Source organism: Anomaloglossus baeobatrachus, chromosome 12 (assembly GCF_048569485.1).
Source record: "Anomaloglossus baeobatrachus isolate aAnoBae1 chromosome 12, aAnoBae1.hap1, whole genome shotgun sequence".
In the NCBI taxonomy this organism is placed as follows: Eukaryota; Metazoa; Chordata; class Amphibia; order Anura; family Aromobatidae; genus Anomaloglossus; species Anomaloglossus baeobatrachus.
This window is the reverse complement of record NC_134364.1, coordinates 47,124,307-47,149,970: the sequence shown is the minus strand read 5'-3', so window position 1 is coordinate 47,149,970 and position 25,664 is coordinate 47,124,307. Positions and strand designations below refer to the sequence as shown.

At 47.4% G+C, this 25,664-nt stretch overlaps 1 protein-coding gene across 3 annotated transcripts in view; it reads left to right on the top strand.

The window, feature by feature from the left end:
• The window catches only part of KIAA0586 (KIAA0586 ortholog), a 355,375-nt gene that overhangs the window by 189,043 nt on the left and 140,668 nt on the right, over positions 1-25,664 (top strand). For all 3 annotated transcript variants that reach the window (XM_075329931.1, XM_075329932.1, XM_075329930.1), the window contains 5 exons: positions 18,432-18,509; positions 18,941-19,122; positions 20,095-20,210; positions 20,795-20,934; positions 21,794-21,935. In XM_075329931.1, coding sequence (XP_075186046.1) covers positions 18,432-18,509; positions 18,941-19,122; positions 20,095-20,210; positions 20,795-20,934; positions 21,794-21,935 — 658 coding nt within the window. The remainder of the gene's footprint in view (positions 1-18,431; positions 18,510-18,940; positions 19,123-20,094; positions 20,211-20,794; positions 20,935-21,793; positions 21,936-25,664) is intronic.

Genomic DNA, 25,664 nt, shown 5'->3' with positions numbered 1-25,664 from the left:
ATATACAATTTATACTTATTCAAATATGTTAGTCATTTATACCACAGAACACCTCCCACCGGGGATGGGTGGAGAGCTTTGAACAAAGAGCCATTGCGAGGGGTGTGGCTTATGAGGTGTACTGCCATCAGTGGGTGTAGCAAGACGGCTGCCACAGGAAGTTCCAGGCACCTGACTTCCGGGTGTAGCATCCATGTTGTGACTCCCTGGGTGTACTGGGAGTGGCTGGAACTACGTAGTAAACCAGGGATACTTTTGGTGCCTGTAAATTTGCATTTCAGCATACAAAGGAGAGATATGATTAGCACCAGATATAATGACTTCTAGAGAAGAACAATAAGGCACCGCTAGAGAAAAATATTTAGTGATTCTACAAACAGCAACAGACAGTGAATGAGGTCTTTGTTCTTCATTATAAACTCACTACAGATTAATCTGAACTTCAATACATGGGTTGCAGCCTGCCATCTAGTGGTAGTCCAACGATATTACACAACTTTTTGCAATCTTTTATATTTTTTCCGTTTTTTGTAACTAGGGCGACAGCGTTCTCAGCTCCTACTAAAAAACAATCTCTTCTTGAACAGAGTATACAGTGCTCTAGCTGGATTGGCCACATCCAACTGAACCCTCTTCCCGCTTCCCTACTATGCAATAAGGACATACTGCGACGTCCAACGTACGAATACAATACCGTTCCTCGTACGTTCCTATTTTTCCGGCGTCTCACATAGCAGTGCATGAGTTAATACTCAGGGGAATACGCTGGTTCAAAACACTTTTCTCCACCACCGGAATCCCTCCCCCTCTTTCCCGTGTAAGCGGACGCACTTTTTCAGCGTCCAACACGTGGATACTAATACCGTTCTCCACGTGTTCCCATTTCCGGCTATTAACACAAGAATCGATGTATTTTATATATATATATATATATAAATAAAACACTGGGGGACACGCCAATTCCCTTATCTCTCTGTTCCAAAAACAAACCAACGATTACAAAATGCTGAAAAACGCATAAACTAGTTAATTTCTCTCAAATCCAAACCAAGATAACACTTGTTTTTCTTTCAAATCATTACAACTTAATGTAGTATACAAAGACTGCAGCCACCTCCTGTATATTACCTCGCTCCAAAGAGCTGCGCTGTTTTAACACCCCCGGCGTCTGCCTCTTCACCCTCCACCCCCCTGTTTCTTAGCTAAAAGACAGCAGGGACATAGCTATGCAATTTGATCTCCGCTCTGCCTCAAGCAGCTGGTGGACATATAGCCCCCACCTTTTTGCTTCCTCCGAGTGTAAGAATGTAAGGATGTGCTCCCCCCTCTCGCATTCCTAACACACACACAAACTTTCCTCTTAGTGCAGGCAGTGGGTGATTAACCTCCCCCCTCCTGCTGTCTTTGTCTAAGAGGCTGCAGACACAGAACAAAGACAAGCAGCTCCTTAGCCTCCATTTTCTCTCCCTCCGCGAACAATAACAGACAATTAACTCTCCGAGAACCAAACAGAGAAATCACAAGCTTGATTAACCATACACTTATATACAAATAAACAGCTACTCAAGAAAACACCCCATTTCTAATTACAGACAGCCGGATACTTTACAACCTACCCCTAGCCCCTATGGGAGCTGGGTCCTTCTAGCCCACCGGCGAGTGACAGTCACACCGTTAGGTCTCCGGTGCACTACCATTCTCCGGACTAGTGACCACCCACTTTCGCCAGGTGTCTCGATCCACAGGTAAAACAGCACACACAATGTATATGATGTTCTTACCGTGAAACGGAGGGTGATCAAGTCCTCGATATCGAGCAACACCTGGATACTTGTGGAGTAGCCCCAGACGTCCGGAAAGTGGAAGCTCTGACTCACTCTTCTCGGTTGCCCCACACTTGGTGCGCCAACCGTCAAGGTCAGAATGACGATGATGATGAGACTCAAAGGATCTCTTGATATCCGGCTGCTGCTTCTAATTAAAATGTCATGGGTGCACACGAGAATGAAAAATAACTGCACAGCAAGTCAGTTACATCTATCTCCATGACGGGCTCTTAACCAAGTGTGTTCTTTATTGTTTGAAAGAGACTCTAGACCAAACAGTAAGGGGGTGTGAACAAAAGTTTTAGTCCAATCAAGTATCGTAAGTCAGGGCTTCATGACGTAGAGAGATCTACATATTCTCCGTTGATTGGTCAGTCTAGGATCCAGGAATTTCTCTTTGTCCATCTGTCTTGGGTGTAAACCAGGAAATGGTGGCCATATTCAAGCTATACATATATATCCTAGTATATACTGAGTTTAAGGAAAATACACTGAATATGCAATATACATATATACATGTTAATAAGAAACAAAAGCATTCACAAATATGTGTGTTAGTTCACATCTACTGAACTATATAACTGAGTCTATGAAATGGCTGAATTAAGTATTTTTGAATACTCAATTCTTTATCCTCAACACACCCACTGTCTGGGTCTCCCAATTGGAGCTAGAAGAAAAGGAATTTACGGTAAGTAAACAAAATTCCCTTCTTTCTCCTGTGCCCCTCCCTTCCAAAGTTATGCTCCTTGGTAATATTGCTAGGCCCACATTTCTGTTGTTTTGCATCAGTCACAATCCACCGCTCTTATAAACAACAGAATCCGTTTGGCGGGTTCCGTTGTTTTCCATAGACTTGTATGAGCGGCGGATTGTGACTGATGCCTTGTGTTGCATCCGCCGCCCGACTGATCAGTCGTGGAACGACTGACCGTCGGGCAGCAGGAACGCACCATGTAGCGTTTTTGATTTCGCTGCGCATGCGCTCTCTCGGCGGCCGAATGATCAGCTGATTGCCCGGCAGCTGCCTTCTGTAAGTAATCAGCTGATCACCCGGCGGCCGGCTTTTGTGAGCGATCAGCTGATCTCGAGGCGGCCGGCTAATGAGAGCGATCAGCTGATCGTTCACAATAGCCGGCCGCTGGGAGATCATCTGTTTGCTCTCAAAAGGCGGCAGCCGGTTATTGTGAATGATCAGCTGATCGCTCTCATTAACCGGCCGCCGGGTGATCAGCTGATCGCTCACAAAAGCCAGCCGCCGGGTGATCAGCTGATCGCTCACAGAGGCCGGGCGCAAGGGATTCAGCTGATCGCTTTCATTAGCCGGCTGCCGGTAGATCATCTGTTCGCTCTCAAAATCCGGCGGCCGGCTAATGAGAGCGATCAGCTGATCGTTCTCTCTGTCTCTTGTTTTATAACGAAATCCACTTTCTCTTCCAATACTTGTAATCCGTTGTACAACGCATCAGTCACAAGCGTCAAGCAACGCATGAGACTGATGCAAAACAACGGAAATGTGAACCTAGCCTAAGATGCAAAATTTCCCTTTAACTAGCTGGGCATATACCACAGAACATCTCTGTGGGTGTGTCCTTGTTTTGATTGGCCTGCATCAGAGAAGAAAAAGCAGATCTTGGGTACTCACTGTAAAATCTTTCTCGGCGCCTTCATTGGGGGATACAGGAGACCATGGGTGTATGCTGCTGCCACTAGGAGGCTGACTCTATGCAAGGAAAAAGTTGTCCCTTTCTTAGTAGGATACACCCATCAACCGGAGCCAAGATGATCAGTTAGTGTGAAAGTAGTAGCAGAAGCAACCTGAGATAAAATACAGACTGGCCCAACAGAGAATCTCAAAATGGCAGGTGCTGTGTCCCCCAATGAAGGCTCCCAGAAATAGATTTTACAATGAGTACCCCAAATGTTCTTTTCTTTATCACTTAATTGGGGGAAACCTGCAACCATGGGATGTCCCAAAGCAGTCCCCAAGGGTGGGAAGAGAAAGGACTAGAAAAATGGAAGACAGGTTGATTCTCAGGTTGGAAACTGGACACTGTTACTGCCTAGTCCTGAACTTGCTAATACAAAAGTGTAAGAGGCTGTGTTCTGGGTGGAACTTGGAAAAGGTAAGTACAGATAGCTAGAACAACTGTCTAGAGGGCTGCCAAATAGAGACTTGACGACAAATGTTTTAAGAGGCCCCAGTCACAGGTGAAGAGAGACTGAATCTCGAAGAGAGCGAACTGTCCTTTGCCCAATATGCGTCCATGATGGCAGAGCAGAACCAGACCGGAAGATTCTGAATCACATACAAGAAATCCAGGCATCTAAGGAAGCGATCTTAAACATATTGGGGCGCTGAGAGACACTTTGACCAGGTACAATCTATCTTCGAGGACGAGAAGAAGAACGGAACGAGAGGCGACTGTCTCACCCAAGGGGAGAAGAAAGTAAACCACCCTAAGAGAAGGGAGGAACCCAGACACAGGACTATCGTTTTCAAGCGAAGGTGATGAAGGAAAGGTGACAAGACAGTTCTGAGACTCGCCCCTGGAGGAGATCATTGCCAGAAAGTGCTTTCTGTGGATCAAGGAAAAGAAAACTAGAGTGCGTGCAAACAGAAAGCAATATAGAGCGTTCAACAGCAGATGAGGTCACAAAGATCGACTGGAGACCGCTAAGAGTTTAAAAAGCATGGTCGCGTTATGGGACTCTTCATCCAAGAATGGGAACTATATTTTTTCAAGAAGGATTAAGGGCAGAGACCTGACGTAGAAAAAAAAAAAGGACAAACCGGGCTCAAGGTCCGACAGCAAGAAGGTCAGGAGTTAAGGGTAGAAGAGGGCTTCCCCGCTTTGACAATGATCTGATTGGAGAAATAGGAAGCTCTTGGAGAAAAAAGGAGAGCCCAAGGAAACAGATATAGAAGTTTTGATGAGGCATTTGCAAGAAAGTAGACTACCTCCCCAAGATGCGAGCCCATCTCCGTAGATCCCAATCCCTTGATCATTCCGGAACTAGAGGATCACGGACGAAAAAGGTGAGGATGGGTAGTCCGGGAGACTGACAGAGCGTCGGAACCAACCTCTGGAAATTAACTGGATGACTTTTCCGTGCACTTTAGATGCCATTAGATTGATGAAACGGGTGCTCCACCGTACATTAATATGGATGAGAACGTCTGATGAGGCATCCACTTCTCCTGTCAAAGGTCTCGCAGGTTAGGAAGACTGCAGTCCGGAGCTTACTTTGGGGATTTGAACTGTTGAAAGCATTGGCACACACTGTAAAGGGGGCTTTACACGCTACGATATCGTTAATGTTTTGTCGTCGGGGTCAAGTTGTTAGTGACGCACATCCGGCGTCATTAACGATATTGCAGCGTGTGACACTGACCAGCGACCTTAAGCGACCTCAAAAATGGTGAAAATCGTTCACCATGGAGAGGTCGTCCCAAACTCAAAAATCGGTAAGGGTTGTTTATCCAGGTGGTTCATCGCTCATGCGACAGCACACATCGCTATGTGTGACACCGCAGGAGCGAGGAACGTCTCCTTACCTGCCGCCGGCCACAATGAGGAAGGAAGGAGGTGGGCGGGATGTTATGTCCTGCTCATCTCCGCCCCTCCGCTTTGATTGGCCGGCCGCTTAGTGACGTTGCGGTGACGTCGCTGTGATGCCGAACGTCCCTCCCCCTTGAAGGAGGGATTGTTCGGCAGTCACAGCGCCGACGCCGACCAGGTAAGTATGTGTGACGCTGCCGAAGTGATAATGTTTGCTACGGCAGCGATCACAAACAATCGCATGCGCGACGGGAGCGCGTACTTACACTCTCGCTATCGCTACAAATTGCTAGTGATATCGCTACCGTTTAAAGCCCCCTTTAGTCCAGACCAGATACCTTTGCCTTGACCAGTTTGAACAGAGTTCCCCTTTGGTGAATGATGAATGTCACAGACATGTTGATAAATACGGAGGATGGCTGACAGAAGATCCTAGCAAGGGAAGAGAGGCAAGTGAACAGCTGTGGGTTCCAGATGCAGAAGGGAGAGAAGACTTGCTGAGTCTACCAGGTGTCTTGAATTGTGAGATACTGGAATAAAATTCCTCAAATGGTGCCCATCATCATGATCTTCAAATGATTGAAAGGATCTCTTTAGAAGAATGAGAGAAGAACACCGCCACCTGGCCAAGATTACATTTCTGGGGAGAGACTGTTATATGAAAAGAAGGTCTTGGATGAAGCGGAGCATGGAGTCAGAGTGATTGAGTTTCAAGAAGAAGAGTAGTGGGTTGGAATTGGAGGTAACTTTGACCTGTGGAACAGGGCTGTGGAGTCGGTAAGTTAAACCTGCGACTCCGACTTCTCAATTTTCCCTTGCACCAACTCCGACTTTCCAACTCCGACTCCCACATATATTGCTTATATTTAAGTGAAAAATGTATTGTAGTATAATGTGAACATCAGACATGTAATCATTTTTATGATACAATAATCAAGATATTTAGATACAGAACATAAAATATATTTCTTGGAATACAACTTTAGAACACGAAAAACTGCAATTAATTGTAAATATGCAATACACTATGTAATATAGATTATAGATATTTTTTATATATATATACATATATATACATAATACATTGATTATTACATAGTGTTTGTTAGATATATATATATATATATATATATATATATATATATATATATATACATAGATAGATAGATAGAGATATAGATATATATATATATATATATATATATATATATATACGGTCATATTAAAAAGTTTGGTCACCCCGATTAATGTTAACCTTTTTTCTTTTTTTTCTTTATAACAATTTGGGTTTTTGCAACAGCTATTTCAGTTTCATATGTCCCAGTCCCCAGACCTGAATATCATTGAACATCTGTGGGATGATGTGAAGCGGCTGTCCATGCTCGGCGACTATCAAACTTAACTGAACTGGAATTGTTTTGTAAACCGGAATGGTGAAATATACCTTCCTCCAGGATCCAGGAACTTATTAAAAGCTACAGGAAGTGACTAGAGGCTGTGATTTTTGCAAAAGGAGGATCTGCAAAATATTAATGTCACTTTTATGTTGAGGTGCCCATACTTTTGCACCGGTCAAATTTTGTTTAAATGCGGATTGCACATTTTCTGTTAGTACAATAATCCTCATTTCAATCCAGAAATATTACTCAGTCCATCAGTTATTAGATATATGATACTGAAATAGCTGTTGCAAAAACCCAAATTGTTATACAGAAAAAAGGTTAACATTATAAGGGGTGCCCAAACTTTTTCATATGACTGTATATATAGATAGATAGATATAACTAACACTATGTAATAAACTATGTAAGTGGCAAAAAACAGTTTTCAACAAAAACATAGTAAATAACATTTGCGCAGTCTATAAATTTGTTGTAAGAAGTAGAATTGCCTCCATCAGATCCTCCTTCGCAGATGACCTCAAATCTGACCTAATAATGTTAAGGCTAGAGAACAGCCTCTCTACAGTAACTTGGGTTGGAGGCAAAGCCGTAACCACATGGGCAACAACTCTAACAATTTCCGGGTATAAAGGAATTGCCTCATGCACAGTCAGTTTTGATCAACGATTGAATTTTTCTATTTCTTTGAGAGCAAGTGAAAACTTTGCTGAAATCTGGTCAATTTGCTGCTATAGGAGACGGAGTGAAATCTTATAACCAGGGATGTGGAGTCGGAGTCGTGAAGTCTGAGGTCATTTTGGTGGAGTCGGAGTCTGTATAAAATGGACCGACTCCGACTCCTAAAATATCTAATAAATTGCGTACAGTAATTCAATGCAGAATGTGCTAAATATTTTTTGATAGGAATTTGGGAAAGTTATGAAATGTCCTATCAATGGCTGTTCTATTCCTGATCTAAGGCTGCATTCATACACAGTGTTTTTGCTGCGTTTATTGAGGATACGTTTGTCAGCTGCAAAAGTAGAGCAGCTTTCTAAAAAACTGCATCACCTGAAAGGTTTTTGAGCTCATAGATAATGTTTTCAATAGCAAAAGCAGATTAGAAAAACACCACAAACTGACTGCTCATTCTTTGTGAGGATCCTCACAAAATGAATGCCCTATCTTGAAACCCATTGCCTTTGCTGGGATGCCAGAGTCACTGCATTTCACTGAATTATTTTGCCATCAATGTTCGATATGTTTGTGACAAGAAAGAAATTGTTACCGAGACACTGGCAGTAAAAGATAGTAAAGCTCATCACACCGGCCAGTTTCTCCAGGCCTTAGTGGAAAAAGCTCAGCAAGATTACGAACTCAAAAAAGAACAAGTTCTTGCTATTGTAAAGGACAATGCTTCAAACATAAGTACAATTACACTGATGAATGAGAGTAATGAACAACAGCTAGAAGAAAATTTAGGATTCAGTATGTTTGAGATGAAAGGCCACAGTGCTCTTCATGTAACTGAGGAACAAACAGATATTACAACAGAAGAACAGTAAAATGATACTTTAGGATTAGATGATCTTGTTGAAGCTGTTTCAAAACACTTTCATATTCATCACATGCGCTGTGTTGTGCATACGCTGCAGCTGGCAATAAGAGAGAGTCTGCAAGGGGAGATCATGTAAATCTGATTGGAAAAGGGAGGAAATTGGTTATTGCCGTCAGAACCCTTAAAATTGATTCCATCTTGGAGACGTGCTGGGAAAGGAGCAATTGTTGATCAAGCCACTCAGTGGGGCAGCACTTTCTTATAGATATGGTAAACCCTCAGGTAACCCTAAATGAAGGTCAATGGACACAGGTGGCTGAATTGAAGGAATTGCTTAATCACCCATTTACCGTGACAAAAAAATTACAAGCTGAGGATTTAACTCCTGGCATTTTCATAAGGCAGTGGAAGAACCTGCTATGTTGCCTGTCCCAAAGAGGAGGTTTAATCGCAGATGGTATGTGTGCTTCAATGAAACGGAGAGAGAAACAGCTATTGGAAAATAAAATTCTTCTGGCAGCTGTTTATGTGGACCAAGTCATCGTATACTGCTTGATGATCAACACCTTACTAAAGGAAAAAAAGCTCTGACTGAGGTAGCAGTTAGGATGAGCGGCAACAGGACTGCCAGGCGCAAGAGGACTTGGGTCCTGACAGTGCTACTGCTGCCATATCTTTATCCTCATCAGATGAGGAGTTTAACTTTGACAAGTATTTGGATGACATGGAGCAGGCAAAGCGTTGCCGCAAGGAAAAAGATTTCACTCCGTCTCCTATAGCAGCAGATTGACCAGATTTCAGCAAAATTGTTCACTTGCTGTCAAAGAAATAGAAACATTCAACCATTCATCAAAACTGACTGTGCATGAGGCAATTCCTTTATACCCGGAAATTGTTAGAGATGTTGAATATGTGGTTACGGCTTTGCCTCCACCCCAAGTTAGTGTAGAGAGGTTGTTCTCCAGCCTTAACATTATTAGATCAGATTTGAGGTCATCTATGAAGGAGGATCTGATGGAGGCAACTCTATTTCTTACAACAAATTCATAGGCTGCTCAAATGTTATTTAGTATGTTTATGTTGAAAACTGTTGTTTGCCACTTGTGTAAATAATAGTTTATTACATAGTGATATATAATATATATATATATATATATATATATATATATATTATATATCACTATGTAATAAACTATTATTTACACAAGTGGCAAACAACAGTTTTCAACATAAACATACTAAATAACATTTAGTATATTGTTTATATTAAAGTGGAAAATTTATTGCAGTACAATGTGAGCATCAGACATTTAATCATTTTTATGATACAATAATCAAGATATTTAGAACATAAAATATACTTATTGGAATACAACTTTAGAACACAAAAAACAGTCCTGTAGGCCACTCGTCCTAACTGCTACCTCAGTTAGAGCTTCTTTTCCTTTAGTAAGGTGTTGATCATCGAGCAGTATACAATGACTTGGGTCCACATAAACAGCTGCCAGAAGAATTTTAGTTTCCAATAGTTGTGTCTCTCTCCGTTTCATTGAAGCAGAAATGCCATCTGCGACTAAACCTCCTCTTTGGGACAGGAAAAATAGCAAGTTATTCCACTCGCTTATGAAAATGCCAGGAGTTAAATCCTCAGCTTGTAATTTTTCAGTCACGGTAAATGCGTGATTAAGCAATTCCTTCATTTCAGCCACCTGTGTCCATTGACCTTCATTTGGGGTTGCCTTAGGGTTCGCCATATCTATAAGAAATGGTTTTAGTTCAAGCAATCGCTCAATCATTAAATAAGTGCTGCCCCACCGAGTGACTTGATCGACAATCTCCCCTTTCCCCGCACATCTCTTCAAGATGAATCAATTTTAGGGGTTCTAGCAGCAATAACCAATTTCCTCACATTTCCAATCAGATTTCCAGCATATTCCTCTTGCAGACTATCTCTTATTGCCAGCTGCAGCGTGTTCACAACACAGCGCATGTGATGAATATGAAAGTGTTTTGAAGCAGCTTCAACAAGATCATCTAATTCTAAAGTATTATTTTGCTCTTTAAAAAGCTGATCTGCTTTTGCACCTGAATAACGTATCCTCAAAAAACGCTGTGTGTGAATATAGCCTTAGATCAGGAATAGAACAGCCATTTATAGGACATAACTTTCCCAAATTCCTATGAAAAATTATTCAGCACATTCTGCATTGAACTACTGTACCCAATTTATTATATATTTTAGGAGTTGGTCCATTTTATACCGACTCCGGCTCAGACTCTACCAAAATGAACTCAGTCTCCACAGCCCTGCTGTGGAAGGTCAATCCCGAATGACAGGTGTGCTCTGAATACTTTCTGAGTGAGCGAAGAGAAGAGCCTTCAACTATATGGGATCCTGGAAAAGAAAACTAAGATCCCTAAGATGCCTCTGATGCAAAAAAAAAGAAAGGTTACGCCGCTAATTTGATATGCGTAAGGACACTGGAGGACTGGCTAAGCCAAGAGGAACTCCGTGAGCCGACTGAAAGCAAACTTGGACTTTTTGGTAACCCGGAAAAGAAAATGAACAGACTATGAAAAGAACAAAACCCCATGTTCCATCGAGGTTATCCTTGGTAGAGGAGATTCCATTCTGGAGGGCGTTGAGGAACTGGAGTAAGACCATGCCCACATGGAGAAAAAACATTCAACTCCCAGTTGAGTTGTCCATGGTGGGATCTGAACCAAGGACCCAAGTGCTGCAAGCCAAAATTGCTAGGCACTTAGCAGTCAGGGTGCTGCTGCTGTGATAGAACGGAGAAGATCACCCCGGAATGGCAGAAGCTGAGAAGGAAAGCGGCCAACTGGTCTTGAGGGTGGCAAAAAGGAACCGGCTTACGGTTTCTCATAGAAAGCAGATTTCTTGTGGCGAATGCTGGCAAAGACTCAACGCTGATGAGGGCTATGTACGCTTTGAGGATGACTGGTCCAGCCAATGGCATCAAATACTTGCAACTTCTTGGGTGGCTCTTGTCCATCTCAGTCCCAGAAGGGCGACAGTCCTGAAAAGGAGAAGCAATGGATCCTCTGCAGTGGAACTACTATCTTGACATGAGCCACCATGATGATGCAGAGATCTGTCGGCAGCTGTAGTAGATAACATAGAGCTACTTACCCATATCTCTGCTCTGCGCGGTCCGACAACACGTTGAAGGAACTCCGGAAGTATAGGAATATTTTTGTGTACTCACTGTAAAAATCTTTTTTCCTGAGCCTTCATTGGGGACACAGGACCATGGAACTCCGGAAAGATAGCGCTGTTTTTCATTGTAGGTGATGGGACTCACATACTGTGGATAGTTGACAAGGTACCAGTCTGTTGCCAGCATAGATATAAACTCCATAGCTGTGGTCCAGGTCTGGACGTCACGGATGGCTCAGACCCAGATCCAAATAGTGTAGCGGCCCTAGAGGGAAGGGACATACTCCAGAACCCGGCTACAGAAGCTCCCGAGCTACAGGCGAGGAAGTAGAGTAGTGTAGGAGAATGTGAGAGCATATGAACTGAAGAGTCTGATTTGCCACTGGATGCGAATGGAGTCCCAGAGGCGGATGGAGAAGTAGACAGACACTTGGTCTGGGAAACCTTGATTTCTTTGTCGCTCCATTGGAAGACCCAGACAATTGGGTGTATAGCTTCTGCCTCCGGAGGCCACACAAAGTATTACACTTTAAAAAGTGTAACCCCTCCCCTCTGCCTATACACCCTCCCGTGGATCACGGGCTCCTCAGTTTTATGCTTTGTGTGGAAGGAGGCACACATCCACTCATGCATTCTCATATTAGTTATGTCGGTTGGAAGAAAAGAGGGCCCCCACGGGGCCCCCGGCATGTTCCCTTCTCACCCCACTACGTCGGCGGTGTTGTTAAGGTTGAGGTACCCATTGCGGGTACAAAGGCCGGAGCCTCATGCCGTCTCCTTCACCATCCCTTAGCGGCTCTGGGAGAAGTGGGATCCTGAACGGTCATCCATTTGCTGGGACCATGCTCCCTCCGCAGCCCCTGTGGGAATCTGCCGGACCGGAGTCTATTCAACGTCAGGGACCGGGCCCTGCAACTCTAAGGTACTCTGTGTCCCCATTGGGGACTGTGCAGGAGCGCACCTTTTTCCCGGACGCTGCGGCAGCTGCTGTATTGAGAAGACCGGTGGACTTCCGCGCCGACCGTGCCTGCTTGTCGGGCGCGGTCTCAAATTTAGTCCCCTGCTTCATCGCGGCCTAGTCGCAAAAATCCCGCCCCCGGGCCTACCTGTCAGGGGTAAGGGCGGGACTGCCGACCTGACGTCGGATGTGAGGGCTGGAGCATCCTGCATGTTTCCTCCCCCCTCACTGATCACTGTGGGGACCCCAGATTCCCGCACTTTCCTGGCGCCGCCCACGGCTCCACTCCTCCCCTGAGATCTCCGGCAGCTATTTTTTGGGCATTCTGCCGGTGGAGGATTCTCAGGAACAGCTCTGCAGCTCCGGGGGACTTAAGGCTGGGAATCTGGAGGCACACACTCCGCTTGTTAGCGGTCGGTAAGCCACACCGGTCACCCGGTGCTGGTCCCCCCTAGGGTGCCGGAATAGATACGTATTTATATATATATTTCTGTTCGGTCGGGCTGTATACCCTGTTTTTGCCCATATACTCTCAGTGATCATTCTCCTAGGAGACAACAGCATGTCGTCCAGAAGGAGCAAGGCTGTTAAGGCACAGGGGTTTTTTGCGGCCTGTACCTCTTGTGGGGCTATGTTACCTGCGGGTTCCACCTACCCTCACTGTGAGCAATGCTCGACTCCTGTTTCACTTGCTCAGTCGGAGCCTCGGTCACTAGTGGACCTCTCGGCTCATGTAGACCCCCCTGCTCCCCCTGTCCAGGCGGCAGGGACAGAGTTCTCCTCTTTTGCTGAGAAACTCTGAGTCACTTTCACAATCCATGGCTCAGTCTATGGACAAATGGTCTGCCAAGCTGCTAGAAGCTTTGCAGTCCAGACCGGTCCTTACACAGGCCCCGGCCCCTGTTGGATCATCACCTCCAGGCCCCTCTCGGTCCGAGCCGCAGCGCGCTCCCATGTTGGGCCCTAGGTCCCACGCGGAGGACTCCTGCCAGGACCACAGTCCTAGTCAGGCTAAGCGGGCTCGCTGGGAATCTTCCCCGACTTCTTCACGCTGCTCGGGTTCCCAGCTTGAGGACTCTCTGGAGGACGAGGCGGACGTCGCAGCTCAGGGTTCTGAGCCTGACGTCGCCCTTAACCTTGATACACCTGAGGGGGACGCATTAGTGAATGATCTTATCTCGTCCATCAACCAGGTGTTGGATCTCTCTCCCCCGCCGCCTACTGTGGAGGAGTCGGCGTTTCAGCAGGAGAAACACCAGTTTCGGTTCCCCAAACGTACACGTAGTGCGTTCTTCGATCACTCTAACTTCAGAGACGCTGTCCAGAAGCCCAGAGCGGTTCCGGACAAGCGCTTTACTAAGCGCCTCACTGACACGCGTTACCCCTTCCCCGCTGAAGTCATTAAGGGGTGGGCTCAATGTCCCAAGGTGGATCCTCCAGTCTCTAGATTGGCGGCTAGATCTGTGGTATCGGTGGCAGATGGCTCATCGCTAAAGGATGCCACTGACAGGCAGATAGAGCTCCTGGTGAAGTCCATCTATGAGGCCACGGGCGCGTCTTTTGCCCCGGCCTTTGCAGCCGTGTGGGCACTCCAAGCTATCTCAGCTTGTCTGGCTGAGATTAATGCTGTCACACGTAATTCTGCTCCGCAAGTTGCGTCTTTGACTTCTCAAGCGTCAGCTTTTTCTTCCTACGCCATGAACGCAGTCCTAGACTCGGCTAGCCGTACAGCTGTGGCATCCGCTAACTCTGTGGCAGTCCGCAGGGCCATGTGGCTGCGCGAATGGAAGGCAGACTCGGCCTCCAAGAGGTTCTTAACCGGTTTGCCGTTTTCTGGCGAACGCTTGTTTGGCGAACGATTGGATGAGATTATTAAGGAATCCAAGGGAAAGGACTCCTCATTACCCCAGTCCAAACCTAAGAGACCTCAACAACGGAAAATACAATCGAGGTTTCGGTCCTTTCGTCCCTCCGCCAAGCCCCAATACTCTTCGTCCAGCAGGCAGGAGAAAGGCCAGAGGAACTCCTATGCGTGGCGGTCCAAGTCACGCCCCCAAAAGGCCGCAGGAGGCACTGCCTCCAAGCCGGCCTCCTCATGACTCTCGGCATCCCCGAACCGCATCCTCGGTCGGTGGCAGGCTCTCCCGCTTTGGCGACGCCTGGTGGCCACATGTTCAAGACCGATGGGTGAGAGACATTCTGTCTCACGGTTACAGGATAGAGTTCAGCTCCCGTCCTGCGGCTCATTTCTTCAGAACCTCTCCGCCCCCCGCTCAGGCCGACGCACTTTTTCAGGCGGTGGACGCTCTGAAGGCAGAAGGAGTTGTGACCCCCGTTCCCCTTCAGGAACGAGGTCGCGGCTTTTACTCCAACTTGTTCGTGGTGCCAAAAAAGGACGCATCATTCCGTCCCGTTCTGGACCTCAAGCTACTCAACAGACATGTGAGAACCAGACGGTTTCGGATGGAATCTCTCCGCTCGGTCATCGCCTCGATGTCACAAGGAGACTTCCTAGCATCGATCGACATCAAAGATGCTTATCTCCACGTGCCGATCGCACCCGAACATCAACGCTTCTTGCGTTTCGCCATCAGGGACGAACACCTTCAATTAGGGAAAATCCTTCCTACCCCCAACCTGGGCTGTGGTCACCACGGACGCGAGCCTGTCAGGGTGGGGAGCGGTTTTTCTCCACCACAGGGCTCAGGGAACCTGGACTCCGATAGAGTCTTCCCTTCAGATCAATGTTCTGGAAATAAGGGCAGTGTATCTAGCCCTATTGGCTTTTCAGCAGTGGCTGGAGGGCAGGCAGATCCGTATCCAGTCGGACAACGCCACTGCCGTCGCATACATCAACCACCAAGGCGGCACCCGCAGTCGTCAAGCCTTCCAGGAAGTCCGGCGGATTCTGCAGTGGGTGGAAGCCACAGCCTCCACCATCTCCGCAGTTCACATCCCGGGCGTAGAAAACTGGGAAGCAGATTTTCTCAGTCGTCAGGGCATGGATGCGGGGGAATGGTCTCTGCACCCAGAAGTGTTTCGAGAGATCTGTCGCCGCTGGGGAACGCCGGACGTCGATCTCATGGCGTCACGGCACAACAACAAAGTGCCGGCATTCATGGCACGGTCTCAGGATCACAGAGCTCTGGCGGCGGACGCGTTAGTTCAGGACTGGTCGCAGTTCCGACTGCCTTATGTGTTTCCTCCTCTGGCGATGCTGCCCAGAGTGTTACGCAAGATCAGGTCCGACTGCCGTCGCGCCATTCTCGTCGCTCCAGACTGGCCGAGGCGGTCGTGGTACCCGGATCTGTGGCATCTCACGGTGGGTCAGCCGTGGGCGCTTCCAGACCGCCCAGACTTGCTGTCACAAGGGCCATTTTTCCATCTGAATTCTGTGGCCCTCAACCTAACTGTCTGGCTCCTAGCGTCTTCAGGGTTATCTCAGGATGTCATTGCCACCATGAGACAGGCCAGGAAGCCAACGTCCGCCAAGATCTATTACAGGTCTTGGCAAATCTTCTTATCCTGGTGCTCTGATAACGGTTTCTCTCCATGGCCGTTTGCCTTACCCACTTTTCTTTCATTCCTCCAATCCGGAATGGACAAGGGTTTGTCACTCGGCTCTCTCAAGGGCCAAGTATCGGCGCTCTCCGTATTTTATCAAAAGCGTCTAGCCAGGCTTCCGCAGGTCCGCACGTTCCTGCAGGGAGTTTGCCACATAGTCCCGCCTTACAAGCGTCCGCTGGAACCCTGGGATCTTAACAGGGTGCTAACGGCTCTTCAGAAACCACCTTTCGAGCCGCTGCGGGATATCTCTTTATCACGTCTTTCGCAAAAGGTGGCCTTTCTAGTGGCAGTTACATCACTCCGGAGAGTGTCTGAGCTTGCAGCGCTATCATGCAAAGCCCCCTTCCTGGTGTTTCACCAGGATAAGGTGGTTCTGCGTCCGGTTCCGGAATTTCTCCCTAAGGTGGTATCTCCTTTTCATCTCAATCAGGATATCTCCTTGCCTTCATTTTGCCCTAATCCAATTCACCAATGTGAAAAGGATTTGCACTCTTTGGATCTGGTGAGAGCACTCCGGCTCTACGTGTCTCGCACGGCGCCCCTGCGTCGTTCAGATGCGCTCTTTGTCCTTGTCGCTGGCCAGCGTAAGGGTTCGCAGGCTTCCAAGTCAACCTTGGCTCGGTGGATCAAGGAACCGATTCTCGAAGCCTACCGTTCTTCTGGGCTTCCGCTTCCTTCAGGGCTGAAAGCCCATTCTACCAGAGCCGTGGGTGCATCCTGGGCATTGCGGCACCGGGCTACGGCTCAGCAGGTGTGTCAGGCAGCGACGTGGTCTAGTCTGCACACTTTCACGAAACACTATCAAGTGCATACCTATGCTTCGGCAGACGCCAGTCTAGGTAGGCGAGTCCTTCAGGCGGCGGTTGCCCACCTGTAAGAGGAGGGCCGTTTCGGCTCTTTTTTATTGAGGTATTCTTTTACCCACCCAGGGACTGCTTTTGGACGTCCCAATTGTCTGGGTCTCCCAATGGAGCGACAAAGAAGAAGGGAATTTTGTTTACTTACCGTAAATTCCTTTTCTTCTAGCTCCTATTGGGAGACCCAGCACCCGCCCCTGTTCCCTTCGGGCTGGTTGTTCTTTTGTGAACACATGTTGTTCATGTTGAATTGTTCTTTTGGTTCATGGTTCAGTTCTCCGAACATCCTTCGGATTGAATTTACCCTAGACCAATTCATAAGTCTTCTCCTTCCTGCTTTTGCACCAAAACTGAGGAGCCCGTGATCCACGGGAGGGTGTATAGGCAGAGGGGAGGGGTTACACTTTTTAAAGTGTAATACTTTGTGTGGCCTCCGGAGGCAGAAGCTATACACCCAATTGTCTGGGTCTCCCAATAGGAGCTAGAAGAAAAGGAATTTACGGTAAGTAAACAAAATTCCCTTCTTGGTCCTCAACTGGCTTATAGCTCAGCTACCCACTGGGTGCAGGTGAGCTCTTTTTAAGAGCAGTGGGGGGGCTCCTGTGGGTCTGACACAGAGGGGTTGCTGCAAGCCGCACAGCAAGCTGTGCGCTAACCTGATGGCAACCCAGAAAAAATGTAAGACTACAGGCGGAAGGAACAAGAACGATTCACCCCAAGATTAGGGATTGATTTCAGATGGGTCTCTTAGAGGGTGAAAGAGTAGCTCTCCTACTTTGTTTACCCAATCACAGGCTGAGCCTGAAAGTCAAAAGAGGGAAGTGAAACAAAAACTACAAGATGTAAGGTAGAAACAAGTCTATGGGGAACTGTCTGCCTCCTAAGGACACTAAGCTAAAACTGACCATCTTGACTCCGATTGGTGGGTGTATACTGTTGGGGAGGAGCTAACTTTATTCTTGTGTAGTGTTAGCCTCCTACTGGCAGCAGTGTACACCCATCATATCATTTACAGTGTCCCCCAATGAAGTGATAGAGAAAAGCAAACGCCCACTGAGAGGTTCTGCGGTACATGCCCAGTTGGTTGAAGGGAAATTTTGCCTGTTATTAGGTGGAGGGTATAACTTTAGAAAGGAGGGGCCCAGCAGAAAAAAAAACTGTTCCAAAATCGGTGGATCACTGGAAATTGGAACAGGTACTTGGTTTAAATAAAAAAAAAACAACTTTTAATACAGTAATATTGGATCCTGTATTTGGCAACATTGCAGGCTGCAGATATTTGCTTAGGTAACAGGATTTGCTGTTGGATAGTTGAAAGGAGGTGTAAAACAGGATGACTGGGGAGAAGAGCGACTAGCTGAGCAGGGGCGGCAGGGCAGTGTATGGTAATTCATGACGAGCGGCCGTGCCAACTGTCTTACAGAGAAACAAAAGGATTTGGTGCAAAAATGGTTAATAAATGAGTAGACTTTCTATATTGTTTACAGTTTTAAACACATAATTGTATCTAAGTATTACAAAATATATATTTTTTTTTAGATTCCAGAAAATATTGAAACAGAAGAAGAAATCCTCGCTCTTCCTGGTGGCTCGTTACAAGAAGCAGACGTCACTCCGGTAAATGTTCAGTTGTGGTTTGTACCGATCCTCTAGGATGTAATGACAGCACTTCGAATAGTGTGCTTTACTGGAGCTATGATATGGTTTTGGAGTTTAGCTTTTGTCCCTGCCGTCATATGGGGACACACAGTCTTATTTTTGGAAACTCCGGGAAAATAACTTCCTTAGTTCTGTACATTTTACCATGGACTGCACCATAACAGGAGTTTACCTGGATCGTCATGTCCTTAAGAATTGTATTGTGCTTTGTGCATGTCAAGCCGAAGATGGAGAGATGGAGAACCGATAGTGACTGTATATATCAGTATGCCTCTGTATGTCCCCTTAGCTGATATCACCCCGCTCTCCAGAAATACCCCAATATTAGCTCACTGGCTGAGCAGTGGGGTTCACTGTATTAAAACTATGTTGCTTTGTTTTTTTTCCAGGATGATCAAGTCGATGAAGTGCCAGAGCCTTTATTGGAGCTCAATGGCCTTGGGGACACAAATGCACCTCAGTGTGGAGGAATACCCTTCCCTCCTCCGGCTCCTGCTCTACAGACAGACGCTGATATTCTGGATGGTATTACTCTAAGGAGAGAGACAATGGTGAACAGGTTAGCTGACAGGTAAGACTTACATTATATACGTCTTTCACAAAATAAAAAAAAGCTCATATTCCCCTCCCTTCTGGTGACATCCCAACAATGTAGGCACTCGCATTGCTCGGGCTCAGATGAGGTGGTAATTTCACACAAACCCATTTCAACCACCGCCTGCTTCTTTTGTCCCGCACCCAATCACCGCCAGCTTCTCTCACCTCGCACCCAATCGTCGCCGGCTTCTTTCGCCCTGCACCCAATCAAACCCGGCTTCTTTAGTCCCGCACCCAATCGTGGCCAGCTTCTTTTGCCCCACACTAAATCGCTGCCGGCTTTTCTCACCCCGCACGCAATCACCGATGGATTCTCTCGCCCTGCACCCAATCACCGCCAGCTTCTCTCGCCCTGCTCCCATTCACTGCCGGCTTTTCTCACCCCGCTCCCAATCACCGCCAGGTTTTCTCTGCCCGCCTTCTGACGAATAAGTAATCAAGAGGCAGTGAGAGCAGCTACTGCCACTTACTTCCTGTTGATTACTCCTATCTGAAGGCACAGAGAGAAGCTGGCGGTGATGGGCCCGGGGCTTTTGTGACGTCACAACCTTATGTGAGCATTGGGAACGCAAGCTCAGACACTCCTGGATCGATCCATGCATGAGAGGTGAGTATGAGCTTTTTTATGTTAATGGGGCAAACATAGGGAATGAGAAGGTGTTGTCCAAGTAGTGGATAACCCCTTTAAGACTGGTACAGTTCTTGGAGAGGGTCGTAATAATATAAAGCCTCCTCTAGTGTCATATGCTGCCACCTCATTGTCCTAGAATTAATGATTACCTGTCCCATAGTATATGGTTGGGGCGATCAGAGTAATATGTAAGTTGTAAGTAGTGTCCTCTCCTCTCCTGACTAGGGGGGCACATCCTTGGTCTTTGAGCTAAAACTTTGTTTTCATCTCTTGTGATGCTATAATAGAGTGTAATTTTTCTTTCATGTCTTTCAGGGTGGAGCAGGAAATCTTTGACAGAGTCATCAGTGAAATGCAATCAAAGAGATGGGACATCATCCCTCACGTCACCTCGTCCAGCAGCGAAAGCAGTGATTCCTCTTCTGATATCGGTGGGTTAATGTATATTTCAGCTGTGTAAACGGTGCAGAAAATATGCTCATTTTTTTTGCTCCATACAGTTCATATAACTTTTCATTTTTCACCTGGTGTCATTGATACTTGTTGCTAATGATATTACCGTTTGGATAACACTTGGTAAAGTAAACTGCAACACTGGCTTAAAGCAAAGAGTGAGATCTCGCTTCGAGAAGGACCTCAAATGGTTGTAGTTTCCCTCTGTTCATGCTGGGATCTACCAGCCCAGAAGTTGTGGCCCCTCAATGCCTGGAAGCCCCCATACTGGTTAGTCTGCAGCGGGGATTTTGCATTTCTCTTTCGTTTCATTGGGGGACACAGGACCACGGGTGAGTACCTCATCAACACGGTCAGGGCGGCGTTAATGAGGTACTCACCCACGGTCCTATGTCCCCCCAATGAAGACTCAGAGAAAGAGATTTAACGGTGAGTACACAAAAATCCTTCTTTTTTACTTTATTACAAAATCCTCGCTGTAGATTTTGCACCAGTTAATATTGGAATACAGTAGTATCCGGATGCACAAACACTATTTAGTAATTCTCTCCTCTTGCTGTAGATGCTGCTGGTGTTCCTATAGAATCTGGCCTGATCCGGCAGTATGTCGAAGAGTTCATGGCAGAGAAAGTTGCCATGATATTGGCTGAAAGAAAGACGCAATGTGCTCCTGCTTCTCCACCAGAGCAGACCGTTGTCCAGGTGTGTAAATTGTGGCTGTAAAGGAAGCTTCTTTTTTTTTTTTTTTTTTGTTTTTTAGCTTTAATTTTGTAACTTTGTGCACCACAACAATTTTTTATTCCTCACTGATGTCCCACACATATTATTTAATGATTGGGGAGGAGGCGCTGGCTTGGGTTTTGAGGTTCATCACTATGCTCTCAACATATTTGGGGCAATGGTCAGGTAAGGAGGGTTTGTTAACCCCTTAACGACAAATGACGTACTGGTACGTGATTGGTCATATAGCGGTAATCACCGCCAGCTGCTGAAGTGAGCTGGCGGCGATCTCCACACATGCCTGCTGATTTGAACAGCAGACATGTGGGGCTAACAGGTTCAGGTGGATCTGCGATCCACCTGCGCTTGCTTGCCACATAGATTGCGCTGTCAAAATGTGGTAACGCGGTTTAAATGGCCGCGGCGGGGATTGCATCGTCCCCCGCCACCCTCAGCGGCCCCGTCCCGTGATCACAGCAGCTATGATCAACAGAAATGAACAAGCGGTCAGACTGCTGATCCATAAAGTCCCCTAGAAAGACGAGTAAATAAAAAAAAATGTAAAAAACAAATATTTTTAAAAATATTAAAAAATAAAAAACATAAAAGGTCCGTTGCACTTTTTTGCAATTTCATCGCACTTGGATATTTTTTTTTTCATATTTTCCAGTACACTATATGGTAAAACTAATGGTTTCAATCAAAAGTATATCTCGTCCCGCAAAACGATGGCTTAAGGGGAGAAGGAAACGGAAAATCGACTGAGGGTGAAGGGGTTAATTTTATATGTCAGAGCGAGGAAGGTCATCAGCGATGTGACGTAATGTTTTCCTTTCTGCAGCCTGTTGAGATCACTCCAGTTCCCACTCCTCCGTGCACTCCACCATCATCTCCTGTTCATCCTTCAAGAGAGACAATAGTGAAAACCCCTGAGCTCTCTCCACAGACTTCACTGGATGAACCTGACCTTCAACAAGAACCAGGTTAGTTGTAGGTCTGATTCACACCTACGCTCATATTGTCGGACCAGTTAGATGCAATATTGTTTTTCCTAAAAAAGAGCCAGACTAGTGCATGCTGTGATGGCCTAGGTGCAAAATCACTCATATATTAGTCATTGTGCAGTCCGTTGCAGAACACGGACCAAAAGCACAGCTGTGTGAATGTAGCATTAAGTGGCTAAGAGAGGATTTTGGGAACTCACCTTAAAATCTTTCTTTAAGCTTTCATTGGGGGACACAGGTAACCGTGGGTGTATGTTGCTGTGTCTAGGAGGCTAAAACTAGGCAAAAAAAGTTAGCATCTCCTTAAGGGTACACTCACCAACTGGCACAAAAGCTAATCCGTTAATGAGAAAGCACTAGGAGAAGCTACAATAAAAAAAACAATATATGGGCATACAGGTCTTAAAATAGTCTTAGGGCGGCTTTGCATGTTGCGACATCGCACGTGCGATGTCGGTGGGGTCAAATCGAAAGTGACGCACATCCGGCGTCACTTTCGACATCGTACTGTGTAAATGCTAGATGATACGATGAACGAGCGCAAAAACGTCGTTATCGCATCATCGTTGCATTCACCGACATTTCCATAATGCCGGTGCCGCGACAGGTACGATGTTGTTCCTCGTTCCTGCGGCAGCACACATCACTGTGTATGAAGCCGCAGGAGCGAGGAACATCTCCTTACCTGCCACCGCCGGCTATGCGGAAGGAAGGAGGTGGGCGGGATGTTTACATCCTGCTCATCTCCGCCCCTTGGCCGCCTGCTGTGTGACGTCGCTATGACGCCGCACGACCCGCCCACTTAGGAAGGAGGCGGGTCGCCGGCCAGAGCGACGGTCGCAGGGCAGGTGAGTGCATGTGAAGCTGGCGTAGCGATAATTTTATCTAAACTCATTAGCATAGTTTTTGCCACTTAATAGTATCATAGTAGTTTCTGCTCTGAAATCCCGTGCCTGCGCAGTAAATGTCCCAACTTCAGCCTGTATTGTTTTGCCCTCTGAAGGGCATTGGTTTCATTAATTGTTCTGCACAGACGCCAGAGAGTCACTGCAACTTCTGGTCCAATGATCCCCAGCACCCTGTGGAAAGGTGCTTTCCCTATTGCCACACAGCTCAAAAAATCTGAATCTATGCTTGCAGATATGTATAAGTGTGTGTAAATGTATGCAGACGTGCGAGGGGAGAAGCGAGGAAAAAGACACATCACTGTGGCAACCACAGAAGTTACACTTACCAAGTCTCCCGTGTGGCTGTCACGCAGCTTCCGGGTCTGCTCGTTAACTCATGAATATTCACTGCTTTCTTTGTCGCTCCTTATTGGGAGACCCAGACAATTGGGTGTATAGCTTATGCCTCCGGAGGCCACACAAAGTATTACACTAAAAGTGTAAAGCCCCTCCCCTTCAGCCTATACACCCCCCGTACTGCTACGGGCTCATCAGTTTTTATGCTTTGTGCGAAGGAGGTCAGACATGCACGCATAGCTCCACAGCTTAGTCAGCAGCAGCTGCTGACTATGTCGGATGGAAGAAAAGAGGGCCCATAACAGGGCCCCCAGCATGCTCCCTTCTCACCCCACTCTTGTCGGCGGTGTTGTTAAGGTTGAGGTATCCATTGCGGGTACGGAGGCTGGAGCCCACATGCTGCTTTCCTTCCCCATCCCTCAATTAGGGCTCTGGGTGAAGTGGGATCCTTTCGGTCTCCAGGCACAGGAGACCGTGCTCCATCCACAGCTCCTGAGGACCATGCTGGATAGGAGCCGAGTATCGTTCAGGGACATGGCCCTGCTACTTTGAGGTACTCTGTGTCCCCGTGGGGACCGCGCACAGCAACACTCCAGCATTGCTGGGTGTGCTAGTGCACCGGGGACAGCAGCGCTGACTGCGTTTGTGCCATTACACACTTCAGCGTCGCTGAGTGTGTTCGTGTAGGGGGACTGCCGCGCTGACCGCCGCTGCCATGGTTATCACTGCGGCGCGGCTGGGACTGTTAGTGCGCCGGGGACTTCCGCGCCGACCGCGCTTATACGGCGGCCGCGCTTATAACTCGAGTCCCCAGCTTTTGCGGCCTAGTCTCGTTTTCTTCCCGCCCCCAGCCCTGCCAGTCAGGGGAAGGGCGGGACGCTGTACAGGACGGCAGCACTGAGGGCTGGAGCATGCTTTGCATACTCCACTCCCCTCACTCTGCACAGTGGGGCACCAGTTCCCGCACTTTTCTGGGTCACGCCCACGGCTCCCTCCTCTCCTCAGGACACCGGCAGCCATTCCTCTCAGCTCTGCTAACGCTGGAGAGGAGAGACAAGCTCAGGGAGACCCAGGCAGGATTTCTGGTGCCCACACAACCGCTTTGCGAAGGCGGTAAGCAGCACCTGTGGTGCTGGCCCCACTAGTGCAGAAGTGTACTTATAGATTACATGATTATAGACTATACTTTACACTGTATGGTGCACTGTTGAATTTTGTCTATATACCCTCCTGTATTGCTCAGAGGAGACAACAGCATGTCGTCCACAAATAGCAAGGGTGCCAAAGCACAGACTTACTATGCTGCCTGTGCAGCATGTACGGCTATACTGCCGGCAGGTTCCACTGACCCTCATTGTGTGCAATGCTCGGCCCCTGTGGCACTTTTCTCAGCCGGAGCCTCTGCTAAGGGCGGCCCAGGGAGAACCACCTGTTAACACTGTCCAGGTGACAGGGACGGAGTTTGCAGTTTTTACTGAAAGACTTTCTGAGACTATGGCTAAGATATTAGAAGCCTTGCAGTCCAGGCCGGCATCTCAAGCCAGGGGCACTGTGGAATCATTGCCCCCTGGTCCCCCTCAGTTGGAACAGCAATGTCCTCCCGGGGTGTCTCATGGATCTCAGGGTGAGGTCATTGACACGGACCGCAGCCCCAGACCGATTAAGCGAGCTCGCTAGGATATCCCCTCGACATCATCACAATGTTCAGGGTCTCAGCGAGAGGACTCTCTGTATGATGAAGCGGAGGTAGCTGATCAGGATTCTGATCCTGAAGCCGCTCTCAACCTTGATACTCCTGATGGGGACGCCATAGTGAATGATCTTATTGCGTCCATCAATGAAATGTTGGATATTTCTCCCTCAGCTCCTCCAGTGGAGGAGTCAGCTTCTCAGCAGGAGAAATTCCGTTTCAGGTTTCCCAAGCGTACAAGGAGTATGTTTCTGGACCACTCTGACTTCAGAGAGGCAGTCCAGAAACACCGAGCTTGTCCAGATAAGCGTTTTTCCAAGCGCCTTAAGGATACACGTTACCCTTTCCCCCCTGACGTGGTCAAGGGCTGGACTCAGTGTCCCAAGGTGGATCCTCCAATCTCCAGACTTGCGGCTAGATCCATAGTTGCAGTGGAAGATGGAGCTTCACTCAAGGATGCCACTGACAGACAGATGGAGCTCTGGTTGAAATCCATCTATGAAGCTATCGGCGCGTCTTTTGCTCCAGCATTCGCAGCCGTATGGGCACTCCAAGCTATCTCAGCTGGTCAGGCGCAAATTGACGCACTCACACGTACGTCTGCGCCGCAGGTGGCGTCTATAACCTCTCAAACGTCGGCATTTGCGTCCTACGCTATTAATGCTGTCCTGGACTCTGCGAGCCGTACGGCGGTTGCAGCCGACAATTCGGTGGCAATACGCAGGGCCTTGTGGCTGCGGGAATGGAAGGCAGATTCGGCTTCCAAAAAGTGCT